The sequence below is a fragment of the Phoca vitulina genome, unplaced genomic scaffold (genome assembly GCF_004348235.1).
Source record: "Phoca vitulina isolate PV1807 unplaced genomic scaffold, GSC_HSeal_1.0 scaffold10, whole genome shotgun sequence".
In the NCBI taxonomy this organism is placed as follows: domain Eukaryota; kingdom Metazoa; phylum Chordata; class Mammalia; order Carnivora; family Phocidae; genus Phoca; species Phoca vitulina.
Window position 1 is genome coordinate 8,893,598 of NW_022589713.1, and position 13,243 is coordinate 8,906,840.

A 13,243-nucleotide genomic window follows, 5' to 3' on the forward strand; every position below is an offset into this window, starting at 1 on the left:
CAAAATCATCCTGAGCCTAGGATTTAATTTCATACCTAAATTTAGTTTTTATTTTTGAAAAAGTCCTCCCTTGTTTGGATTCGGACATGTTAGTGATGTTAGTCCTTTTATTTCCAACTCTGGGTTTTGTACTGCTCTTTTTCTCCTTCAATTCATGAGCAGAAATAGGAAAGTATTTTCATTCAAAAAAAAGGTACTTCTAAATATGGAACTATTACATTATAAAATATAATTAAGGGAAGTGAAACTTCTCACTGTTCTCCCTGTATATTAAAATCTAATTCTATGTTATATACAAAAAAAAAAATCTTACAGACCTGTCCTTATTTAAAAAAAGAAAAAGAAGAAAAGAAAATTGTTTTCTTAGCTTTGCTGACTCATCATGATGAATTTCACACTTGGATTTAATCCTTCCAAGGTGAGAGTTGACCAGGAAGAAATGTCAAACCACTCAGTATGGATCAGTTTCTCATGATAATGCGACTTCTAAGATTGTTTGGTTTTGTTTTGCTTTTGTTTTCTGGGATTGGAATACAGAACATGGGATGATAATATTACTTAGTTCACATTTATTAAATGATTGCGTGTGTAGATGCTGTCATTATCCCCACTTTATAAATGAGGAACAGAGGGGGCTCCGCCTGGGTGGCTCAGTTGGTTAAGCATCTGCCTTCAGCTCAGGTCATGATCTCAGGGTTGTGGGATCGAGCCCCGAGTTGGGCTCCCTGCTCAGCAGGGAGTCTGCTTCTCCCTCTCCCTCTGCCCTTCCCCCCTGCTTGTGCTTTCTTTCTCCATCACTCTTTCTCAAATAAATAAAAAATCTTAAAAAAATAAAATAAATGAGGAACAGAGAGTTTAACTGGCTGGGAGATGGCAGAGCCAGGGTTCACATCCAAGCATCTGGCCCCAGATTCCCTGATTCTGACCACTCTGCCCTCCTGCTTATCTTCTGTCTTAGGAGCAGGGAAGAGAGCAGTGGGATCATTACACGAGGATGGAGTTTGTGCCTGGCTAATTGAGATGTATACATAGGGTGTTATTTTAATTATATTTGTGGTTGAAGATGAGGATTGAATGCTCTTAGTGTATTTTTTTCTTTTATTACTAATCCCCACTTAAAATATTCCTATTTGAATTCCAGTAATACTTTTCATTTATTCATTGGGCAAGTATTTATTGAGTACCTACTGTATGCCTAGACTATTGTAGGCAGTGAGGATATAGTTGTGAACATGACACATAAGATTCCTTCCTTTGTGGAATTTCCTAACATTCTAATGGGAGACACAGACAAAAATACTTAAGTTGCTATGAAGAAAATTTAATGCAATCTCTGAGGAGATAGCGTTTGTAGGAGGCAGACATTAAGTGAGGTATGAATTCGGGAAGATCCGAGGTGTATGTTCCAAGCAGAGGGAACACTTGTGCAGATGCCGGCAGTGGGAGGAACAGCAGGAAAGGGGTGAGTGAGGAGAGCATGTCAGAGATGAAGGAGGGGAGGTGGACAGGGCTGTCACATAGGGATTTGTGGGCCACCATCCAGATGGGTGCAGCCAGGGGGCCACCATGATCTTCCTGTTGGTGGCTGTGTGGAATGATTGGTAACCCAAGAATAATCTTGGAGAGAGTGTTGCTCCCTATGATAACTTTCTAACTCACACTAGTCTGATTTATATTCCAAGGTTATTATTCAGGTACATTCAACACCCTTTCTGTATCCTTTCTCATTTGTTAGTCATTAAAAGGTGGGAAATGATAATGTGAGCCCCCTCCAGAGAGAACATAGCATTGCCTCTTCCTGTGACATGGGGTCAAGCCTTCAAAATAGTTGGGGGAAATAATGATGCTGAGGAATGGAACTTCAGCTATCTTTAATTTAAAATAGCGGGAACAGATGTGAATTGGCAGATGGCACAGTGAAACATTTTCCCCAATATGGTGTAGGTTCTTTCAGCTTTGGTTATTCTAGTCTTCTGAATTTTATTTATATATTTAACCACACACAAGCTTTCTCTTAAAAATATATGTTGTATCTATTTGAAATATGCCAGGAGTAATTTAAATGAAGAGGAAAGTTTAGAACTATATATTTTATAGCTCATTTCTGATATTTTTACTTATAATTTTAAACATTTTACTTTCATCTTGTATGTTATTATAGATGACAAAAAATTAATATATATATAGTGTGTGTGTGTGTTTGTGTGTGTGTGCATCTGTATCTTTTTATACAGTGAAGTTCCAGAAATAATTCTTATTGTATTTAAATTCAGACTACCTGGATATTAGAAATTCAGTTAGTATTCTTTTTTTTTTTTTTTTTTTTAAAGATTTTATTTATTTGACAGAGAGAGACACAGCGAGAGAGGGAACACAAGCAGGGGGAGTGGGAGAGGGAGAAGCAGGCTTCCCGCAGAGCAGGGAGCCCGATGTGGGGCTCGATCCCAGGACCCTGGGATCATGACCCGAGCTGAAGGCAGACGCTTAACGACTGAGCCACCCAGGCGCCCCCAGAAATTCAGTTAGTATTCTTAAGACTTACGGTGAAAAAATTTTGTCAGATATAAGGAAATGCAGCAATCTCTTCCACTTTTATGTTTAAAAGAGCATCTGTTTAGAGGAGCATAGGAGAAGGGAGGGAAGAATAAGACAAGACAAAATCAGAGAGGGAGACAAACCGTAAGAGATTCTTCATCATAGGAAACAAACTGAGGGTTGCTGGAGGGGAGGGGGGTGGGGGGGATGGGGTTACTGCGTGATGGACATTAAGGAGGGCACGTGATCCAATGAGCACTGGGTGTTATATAAGACTGATGAATCATTGAACTCTACCTCTGAAACTAATAATACGCTATATGTTAATTAATTGAATTTAAATAAAGTAAAGGAAACAAAAAAAGCATCTGTTGAATCTCAGATCTGTACCTCTGAAACAAATAATGCAATATATGTTAAGAAAGAAAAAAAGAAGAAGAAGAATGTAGCAGGAGGGGAAGAATGAAGGGGGGGAAATCAGAGGGGGAGAAGAACCATGAGAGACAATGGACTCTGAAAAACAAACTGAGGGTTCTAGAGGGGAGGGGGTTGGGAGGATGGGTTAGCCTGGTGATGGGTATTGAGGAGGGCACGTTCTGCATGGAGCACTGGGTGTTATGCACAAACAATGAATCATGGAACACTATATCTAAAACTAATGATGTAATGTATGGGGATTAACATAACAATAAAAAAAATTTAAAAAAAAAAAAAAAAGCATCTATTCAGAAAGTATTACTGGAATTCAATGAAGGTTATTGCCCAAAGGATCTCTGCAGTTACCGTTTATAAAGAACTAGAAATTATATCATTGACTAGATGTTTTCAGACTGTGGTTTGTGTATGTGCGTGTGCTTTGTGGACTCCAGGCTTCTCCCACCGGTTCAGTCCCTGTCGTTCTTCTGTATGAGGCCTTCAGGTGACCTTTGGTTGGAGAATAAGGTTTCTAATGCACACTGCCTGCCATATAAAAACATCTATCAGGAAATAATTTAATTTTTCTAGACTTATTCAGAAGGTAGTTTGAAGATTGAAATTATGGACTAAAATCACCTCTAAAAAAATATCCCGTTGTTGTTGTTGTTGTTGTTGTTGTTGTTTGCTTTTTATGGATAACTGAAGAAAATTTGTTAAGTATTCTGGTTATTTGCAACTTGGATGAAGAGAAGTGAGCCAGAAGCCCTTCCTAGACAGGATGTTTATTTCATTACAAATTAACAATGCAGCTTCTTATCAATCAGGAGTCTCACGTTTTGTAAGAGTCATGCTACCATAACTCCTCATAACAGTACAATGAACTCTAGTAACCGAAAGTTTTTATTGCCGATGACTTCACTAGACTTGTCTAGACAGCAGTTACTCTCTAAAATCATAGCATGTTAGGGCTGGAAGAGATCTAACAGAGATACCGTAATTTAAATGGCTTAAATATTCTGTTTGCCATTGTAGCCATGGTTTTGGGGTTTGAGGGATGGGAAGACCAATGACTTCAGGCTGGAAAGTGGGAAACTGATAGGCATAAATATAGGAAGGGCCTAACTTGGGTTTTGGATGCAAGTATAAACATACAAAAGTATTCTTCTCTGGAAAGAGCAGCAGATTTGAAAGGAATTTGATGTCTGCTCATGTTTGTCAAAATGGGAGAGACTCCCTGGAGGTTTTACCTAGAGAAAGTAATTGCAGTCCAGTTCATAACCTTTTGGATTGACTCTCTTTGGCAAAGTCATGCCAGCCAAAACAAAATAATTCTAGCATTCTGATTTTTGCTAATGAAATCCATATGCTATCAGTTTGTTGTTAGTGGGATTTGGATTGGCTCTGCATGGTTCCCCACCCTTCAGCCATTTTAATCAGGTCAACAAAATGACTAGTCAAATAGAAAAACCGATGGACTAACAAACTTTTTCACTGGTTGTTTTGTTCTCCTGGCTATTGATATAGAACTGCCAGCTATGATCTGATGGAGAGCCTGACTCTGTAATTCGCCGGCTTTATGGGCCTGTTAGTGGCAAAGAGCAGAATGTACTTGCTAGGCCAAAGGAGTTCAGCTGCTTTGATTGATTTAGATTTGGTCTGAGCACCTAGGATAAAAATGTCTTGGAAGAAAGTGTCTTGACACCTTTATGTGACTTGGGTATTTAAACACTTGGATGGGTAGGACAGTTGCTACGTAAGTGTCCTGAGGTAGATACTAGCTGAGCTTCTCATTAACTCTGTGAATGTCAGAAAGTGACTTATGCCTGGAAGACTTTCTCCGGAGAAAGAACAGTAATGATTTCCTGATGATTTTGACTGATTGGGAACACACATGAAGTGCTTTGTGTTTGGTGAAAAGGTTTCATGTGAAATACACTTTGCTCTGATCCTTGTGACAATGAGTGAATAACTTGCCCTCCCTGTGACTGTCATATTTCTATAGGAAGCCGCCCTCTGTAGACAGCTCCCCATGGAAGCCGAGACTCTGGCCACCGTTCAGGCTGCTGTCAACCCGCCAGCCATGACCCCAGACATGAGATCCATCACTAATAATAGCTCTGATCCTTTCCTCAATGGGTAAGCTAACATTTTGGAGCCCCTGACTTATTTTTTGCTTGCTGTCTTACGTGGTCTAGAGTATAATGGGCCTTTGTTTATGTTGGGGAAAGGTGGGGAGCTGGGAGGTTGGGGTGGGGATCGAGGGAAGCTGTCCATTTCCTGATGTTGGTAACTGTACTACGATTGTGTAAGATGTCCTTGGGGAAGCTGGGTGAATGGCACACGGGAACTCCGTACACTTTTCACATCTTTTCTGTGGGTCTAAAATTGTTTTACAATAAAAAATGTAATTAAAACAAAGAGGTATTTTTGAAGTATGAAACATATGAGCAAGAACGAAAAGATAATTTAGCCAGAAATATGTTCATGAGTAGAAGTAGTCAAACCTTAATTGTAGCTTTTTAAACCCTAATAAAGGGCAGTTGTCGATTTCCTGTGTCCTTTCTGCCCTTGCAGAAGTCTGTAGCAAACAAACAAATACAATTATGAAAGTTAGTAAAAAAGAGAGGTAAAAACCAACAGTAACTGAAATAATGAAGAAAGGGAATTTTTTAAATTGTTGATTTAGAAGTATTACAAATACACAGAAAAATAATAAAGAATAACATAAGATTTACCCAGGTATCCAACACCCAGATTTGCCATACTTCCATAGATCTTGTTTTTTTTTTTTTTAGAGTATTATAGTTAATATTTAAACCATCCCCACCACCACTGAAATGTTTCTCTTTTTCCCTCCCTAGTGGGAGCCACTGTTCAGCAATTGGTGTGTGTCCATCACACGTATTTTTATACTTCCGATTACTTGTTAATGTGTGCATTCATAAGCAATATTCAACACTGTTTTCTTTTTTAAAAATTTACATAAATGGTATCATAGTCTATGTGCAGCACAGTTTTCAAATTATTATTTTGAGATAAAAAGGAAATCAGCGTCAACTTACTGTGAATGGCCAGTTTTATTTGCCTGGTCTTTACATCTCGCTGACATTGGTATGCATGTTGGAAAATTAAAGAGTCGGCCTCCCTCCATTCCCTGGAAAGTTGAGCAGCATGACAGAAGGAGACCAGTTTAGGGGTTTCATGACTGTGTTTTGATTTTGGAATTTCTTGATGTGGGCTCGCGTTGAAGTCTCTCTGTCCTTCACTCCCCAGAGGGCCCTATCATTCGAGGGAGCAGAGCACGGACAGCGGCCTGGGGTTAGGCTGCTACAGTGTGCCGACGACTCCGGAGGACTTCCTCAGCAACGTGGACGAGATGGACACAGGTGGGAGCAAAGCCTGCAAGTCCTTGCAGTGTGTTTGCCTTTTTATATCGTCCCTTCAGTCATCGCAGTTCTTAAGTCCAACCAGAAACACTTCATCTCAACAATAACAGAAAATGACACCTGAAAAGCCACCCAAACCCCAGACACTATTAATAAATTCCAGTCCCTTCTTCTTAGTTTATACAAATACAGTTTTATACACAGGCGCAGGATTTTAAATTCTTTCTCTCCTCCCTCCCTCCTCCTCTCTCTCTTTCTTTCTTTCCTTTGTCCTTGCCTCATATAGCCGCTGCTCACTGTTGCATTCCTGCCATTGTCTCCTGCCATTCTTCCACAGTGGAATATTTATACTGTTCTCCTTTCAGTTATAATGTATGGGCCACTTTTTCTCTTGAGAAGTGGGATGGGTTTATAGTTCTACCCGCATGCAATTTTTTTCATGTCATTCGCTGCATTTGGGAAGCAATTGGCAGCGGGCATTTGGAAAGTTAAGCCACTCAGAAGATTCTAAATTGTCAGCTCCCAAGCAAGTCCCAACATGATAACGATGTCTTCCCTCAGCAATTAAAGAGAAGAGTCAGGGTACTTTTGACCTAGTCCCCGGCCTGCCCCCCTTTAGGCCAGGCCCCGGCTGGCTTCTGGTCCTGTCTCCTCTTCAAGTAGTGAGGCCACCAATTGCAAAGCCAGATTGGGTCTTCTTAGCCACAGCCAGATTTAATTATAAAGTCCTAAACCCCCAGAGGATAGTCTAGAACCAAAAATAAATGATGACTGAGGGGTCCACTATTTGTAAGTATTCATGCAAGTTTCTGCTGTCATCACTGATGACAGAAAAGTAATTGTCCTGTGATGAAAAGAAGTCCTTTTGGGGCGCCTGCGTGGCTTAGCCGTTAAGCGTCTGCCTTCGGCTCAGGTCATGATCCCAGGGTCCTGGGATTGAACCCCGCATTGGGATTCCTGTTCAGCAGGAAGCCTGCTTCTCCCTCTCCCATTCCCCCTGCTTGTGCTCTCTCTCTCTCTCTCTCTCAGTCAAATAAGTAAATAAAATCTTTAAAAAAAGAAAAGAAAAGAAGTCCTTTCCCCAATGCCATTGTCCACAGTGCCTGTGTGTGTTACACTGTGTTCTTAGATGACTGTCATCTGTATCATAGTCTCTGAAGCTAAACCACTGGTCAGACCAGAGTCAAGAGTCAGCCAGGCGTCTTAGGAGTGCAGTAGGTTGGAGCGGCTGCTTTGGGGTCTCTCTGCAGGTCGTCATTGATGTGTTTAGAGGATAGCACAGACTGTCTTGTGAGGAGTCACACGGGAGTAGTTTGAAATGTTTGTTTTGTTATTCGTCGATTTATTACTTCAGTTTCCTCCCTCCCTCCCGCCTCCCTCCCTCACTTTCTTCATCGCTCTCTTTATTTTTTGGTGTGAGATTAATTTTGTCCTCTTTGGAACAGCCTTATGAAATGGCTCCTTCCTATATTTAATAATTGTTAGCTTTCATCTTTTGAACACTGGGAAGCCAGTAAAGATAAAAAACAAAAGTTAAATAAAAAAAGACTCAGGAGATCTAAATCTAAGCCTGACCATTAAAAAAAAAAGATGAATTCTATTCTACGGCTTTTTTTTTTTTTTTAAAGATTTTATTTATTTATTTATTTATCAGAGAGAGAGAGAGAGAGAGAGAGCACAAGCAGAGTGTGGGGCAGAGGGAGAGGGAGAAGCAGGCTCCCCGCTGAGCAGGGAGCCCGACGTGGGACTCGATCCCAGGACCCTGGGATCATGACCTGAGCTGAAGGCAGATGCTTAACGACTGAGCCACCCAGGTGTCCCTATAGCTTTTAAAAATAGCCTCAAAGTAGGGAATATTTTGAAGCCAAAATGTAGAATGAAGTGGTATTCTGGAAAGAACATAGTCTTTGTAGACAGGCAACCTAAATTGAATCTCTGTTTCTCCACTTCTTGGTAGTGACTTTGGGAAAGTGATAGAACCTGCCAAGGCCTTGGATTTCTCATCTATAAGTGGGAGTAACATGCTTACTTCATGGAGTTGTGGGGAGTCATGAGATCACAGAGTTTGGCCCAAAGTTCTCTTCCCCCACTTCTGGGAGGCTGAAGTAATGGACAAATTGAACTTGATAAATGCTAGGCTTCCAAGTTAACCTGGTTAAGTGAGTGTCAGCCTGCAGAGTTTAGGGTCATTCTGTGAAGTCTTTCTAGGAAGTAGGCATGAACCTTCTCAAGGAAAGAAAAGTAATACAGTAATAAGATGAGGAAAAGCTGGGGGGTGGGCACAGCTCCAGTGTGGCTAGAAAAGGTCTATTAGATTCACTGACCACATGCTGAATGGAAACAAGCCAGCTAAGCACACTCCCTTTGCAAATCACACATGGAAACAACAGCTGGATATGGTGTGGACTAGAGTAAAGGGAATAGCAAGAGCAAAGGTTGGGAAGTCATCCACTCTTTCAGAATATTCTGCAATAATCATACCCTTTTAAGAATTGCCTGGATTTTTATCTCTCCTGCTTTTTAATGGGTAAAACTGTTAAAGACCAAAAAGATCACTATGCTATTGCAAAGTTGATCCAAAGAGAGATATTTTAAGATTGTTAACCTTAACGAAGAGTCTTATAACTAGTTCTCCTCATGCTTTCCATGTCTGAGGAGAAAGGATAAGAGAAATTCTTTAAAACAGATTTTGTTTGGCTAAAAAAAAAAAAAGTGTTCTTGAGTTATTAGAAAATGTGTATGGGAAATCAATAGAGATGAATGGTTCTAACTGGAGGTGAGGAAAAAAGACACCCAGCACTTGAGATCAGATAGTTTTTCAGGGCAGATACTTTTTTTCAGCCTCATTTCCATCTGTTACATTCTAGTGGGTAGTGAAAGTTATTTGGGATTTCCTCAACATCAAATTTGATGTTGAGGTCATGTCAAACTTGATTTAATTTTCCAAATTACTGCCTTTTGCAATGAAAATCCTCTAAAATATTGCCAAGAGTCACTGATACTGTATGGGTTGCAGAAGAGCCGTTAAGCTTTGCTATCACCAAAATGCAAGTCTGATTATGTTTCCCTCATCACTTGGAAAGATGTAATTTTTGTCCTTGGAAAATGCATTTGGTTAAAATGAATTTTCTCTGCTTTTGCTCAGAATAATGAAATTTCTATGCACAAGTTCAGGAAGGCTACCATACTTAAAAGACACAAAAGCTAATTTAACAAGTTTCTTAGAAATGATTTCTAGGGTGGAAGCTGGCCTTAGTTACCAATGCTCCTCAGTCTCTGAGGTATATTTTAAACCTTCAGAAAATTGATCAGGGCTATTTGAATTAGACAGTTGTTCTGATATTGGGTAATCAAGAATGATTGAGTTCCTAGGTTTTTCTTTCTTTTAGCACAATCAACATTTATTGTATTTTTGTATTTATATAAATTTGTATGTATGAGTGATGCCCAGAACCGCGGATGTGTGGCAGACAGTCTATGGTGCTTTACTCCAGTACGTGAAGAAGGTACCTATAATCCCAGTTTCAGATGGGTACACTGAGGGTCAGACAAGTTATGTGTGTCTAAGGTCACACAGCTAAAAAGCCCAGTCCACTGGCACAAGGGTCAGTATGTTTTCTCCTACACTATTATTCATAAAGAACATATATTCTTCATGTCATATCCCAGACATCTCATTTTCCTAGAACAGCATTTTCTCACCTGTGTTCTGTGGACTCCACTTCCATTAGGACATAAATTCTGCCAGAATAGGATTGGATGATTAAGTGGGTTGAGGTAATAGTGGCCTAAACAAAATAAAACAGATCTCATTACAACAAGACTTCTTAGAACCTTCATATGCTCACATACATTGTGACTCGTACACATGGTAAGAAAAGTAGATAGTTGTGGGGTGCCAGGTATGTGTGTGTGTGTGTGTGTGTGTGTGTGTGTGTGTGTGTGTAGGGTGATCTGCAGAATTCCCTTTAGAAAATACTTTGAAAATGATCCCTAGAGCCATCAGTGAAGATAGCTTTTTAATAACGTGGTTAAAGGAAACTCCTCACTACTGTCTTTGAACATAAAGAGGGATGACATAGGTAAATATAAGCTTCACAATGAAATCCTAAAAGTATAGCTCTGTGTGATAAGGTATTTATTACAGGGAAAGACTCTCTACTCTTTCACAAAATAGCTCTTCATGCATCCGTTATGGGAAGGCGCAGATCACAGGTTGGATCCACAGTGCCTTCGCATGCTTCTTTCCTATCTCCTGGGGTTATCCATTCTGGGACCTGTCTACCCAGGACAAATAAAGATTCACCCGGCATCTCTGCATCTCATATGAGTGAGCATCACCAACTCAGTTTCGGGAACGTGGTAGCTGAAATTTTTCACAGAGATGAACTATTTTAGACCAGCAGCAATAGAATCTTCTGTTTAAATGGAAGCACTGTGGAAATGAAGGTGAGCATTGGGTCAATTCTTCAAGAGCTTAACAAACGGAATTAAAATGGTCATCTTCTGTTCTGTTCTAGGGGAAAACGCAGGACAGACACCCATGAACATCAATCCTCAGCAGACCCGCTTCCCTGATTTTCTTGATTGTCTCCCAGGAACAAATGTTGACCTAGGAACTTTGGAGTCTGAAGATCTGATCCCCCTCTTCAATGATGTAGAGTCTGCGCTGAACAAAAGCGAGCCCTTTCTAACCTGGCTGTAATTACTACCATTGTAACTTGGATGCAGCCATGACCTGACATTTCCTGGGCCTCTTGGCAAAAACCAATGGAGCAGAGTCAGTGTGCAGGTGTACCCCATTCTGCCTCCGTGACTCCATGCTCCCTCCTTCCCATGCGGCCAGTTTCATCATTGCCTGGATTCGATTGACAGTAACTTAAGTTAAACAGATAAATGCTCTATTTTCAGTTTCTGCAGGCCTGCATTCCCGTGATTTGCTATGCAGCGTTCTTCTGCAGAACTGAGGATGCAGAATTCCTTCTCTATTTTTCTCTCTGCTGCCCCATGACTAAGCTTGATGGGTGTTAGTTGAAATTTATGCATCAAATTGATTATAAACCATAAAAGCTGACCACAGGCAGTGACTTGTGACAGGCGGCTCGGTCCAGGAAATGTACACAAAATTAGACCTGATTGACGGTTTCAAAAACTGTGTTGATGACAGTAGTACCGGATGCTTTAAAAAAATATTTAACGCGAGCTTTAAAAATCATTGTATGGAGAGTACATCTCTGCTGTATGGAATACAATGTAGTTTTGAATCCGTGCTGGTTCTGATGGTTCTTTTTACTCTGTATCTGCAAAGGCACACGTGGTCCTATTGTAGTTTGTCCTTCATCATTACTTTACTGCGTAGCATCTAGACAACTCGTCCTTCCAGTAGGAGAGGGGCAGGAATGTGAGTCACAGTTCCTACCCTACAGATCTTATGAAAGAGACCAGTTTGGTACTAATTATGAGCATTTATTAAACAAAACTTTTTTTTTTTTAATTACAAGTTGGATTTTTTTTTAATTGCAACTTAGAATTTGATGTTTATTTTATAAAGCACTATAATTTTGTAGCTGATGACAAAGGGCAGCCAAATGTTTTTGATAAATCAGTGGCGACTGTATTTTTTTGCCTTTTGAAACCGTTCTGAAAACATCAGGACGACCTAGCTTTCAACCCGACAGCACACACAGTAAACTGTTGCTTTTTTAATGCTGAAGCCTTATCAGTTTTGCTTTCCAGATTTCAAGCGTTTAAAAGAATCTTATCTATGAAACTGTTTGAAGGATGAAGCAGATCTCTGACTGACGTGTAAAAAAAAAAAAAAAAAAAAAAAAACCCCTCTGAAGGGTGTACGGTGGAGACTTGTGTTTCTGAATTCAGTAAAATTGATTCCTAAGTATATTATCCTAACCCTGTTTGCTACAGTTGGTATAAAAAGGCATGAAATATGTACTCAATACCTCTTATGTAACCAAAAACATTTTTTTATTAGCTTTTAAGGACTGAGAGAGAGCATCAGGTTCACCCGGCGTGCACTCTGCCTGCATTACCCATGAAGTCCTCAATCGTTGAATATTTTGAGCTGACATTATTTATAATCTATGAATTTAATATCTTTCTTGAAAGACATTAATAATTCAGGTCTCTGAGAGGAACCTTCAATTCCCAAGGGGGCTTATCTATTGGGGATCTTAAATAAGATCCTTTTCCATCTACCAGAATAGAGACAGGCAGAATACATTTTATCTGGTTGGAAAGAAGGCAAGTGAAAAGGTCAGAGATGAAGTAGTAAAGTCACGGTCGATAGTGGAAGGATACTAGTTGGGAAATGGAAACAGACAAGTGATAGTACCCCAAAAGCAAGACGAGCAGGATGGTAGGAGAGGTGCCCAAAAGAACAAAGCAACGATTTTCTACTACAGCTTTTATACCAAAAGACTCTGTTGTAGAAGAAAGGGCTTCGGTGCACTTTATGGGGAAGGAGGAGGGGCAGGGCTGGTGTCGCCCTGTCCAAGCTGACGCTGAGCGTGTCTGTGGGCAAGAGCATAAGCCTGCTGTGCTTCCAACACAGGGAAGTGATTTCTTTTTCCTGAAGGACCCATGGTATATGTTCTGATTCCTTTTCTCTCTCTAAGCGCTCTGAGAGAGATCGGGGTAGATGTTTTGTGTTTGCTACTAAATAAGGGAGCACTATTTCTTTTTCTCTTTTGTGAGCAATAATTGCAAAAAGAGTTGTACATTCTTTCTAAGAAAAACAAAAAACAAGGGACCTAACAAAACTGAGCAGTGTTACTGTATTTTTTAAAAATATTTTTATAGACTCCTTTTCAGGTTATTAAGTGTAAAAGAAACAGATACCCCTCTTTTTTAAAGTAGTTAAAACATCGGTGATTTGTATTATCAATTTT

At 40.0% G+C, this 13,243-nt stretch overlaps 1 protein-coding gene across 1 annotated transcript in view; it reads left to right on the forward strand.

The window, feature by feature from the left end:
- The window catches only part of WWTR1 (WW domain containing transcription regulator 1), a 131,090-nt gene extending 117,990 nt beyond the window's left edge, over window positions 1-13,100 (forward strand). The window contains exons 5-7 of the mRNA XM_032408469.1: window positions 4,955-5,088; window positions 6,226-6,338; window positions 10,859-13,100. Coding sequence (XP_032264360.1) covers window positions 4,955-5,088; window positions 6,226-6,338; window positions 10,859-11,043 — 432 coding nt within the window. The 3' untranslated portion in view covers window positions 11,044-13,100. The remainder of the gene's footprint in view (window positions 1-4,954; window positions 5,089-6,225; window positions 6,339-10,858) is intronic.
- The last annotated feature ends 143 nt before the right edge of the window (window positions 13,101-13,243 follow it).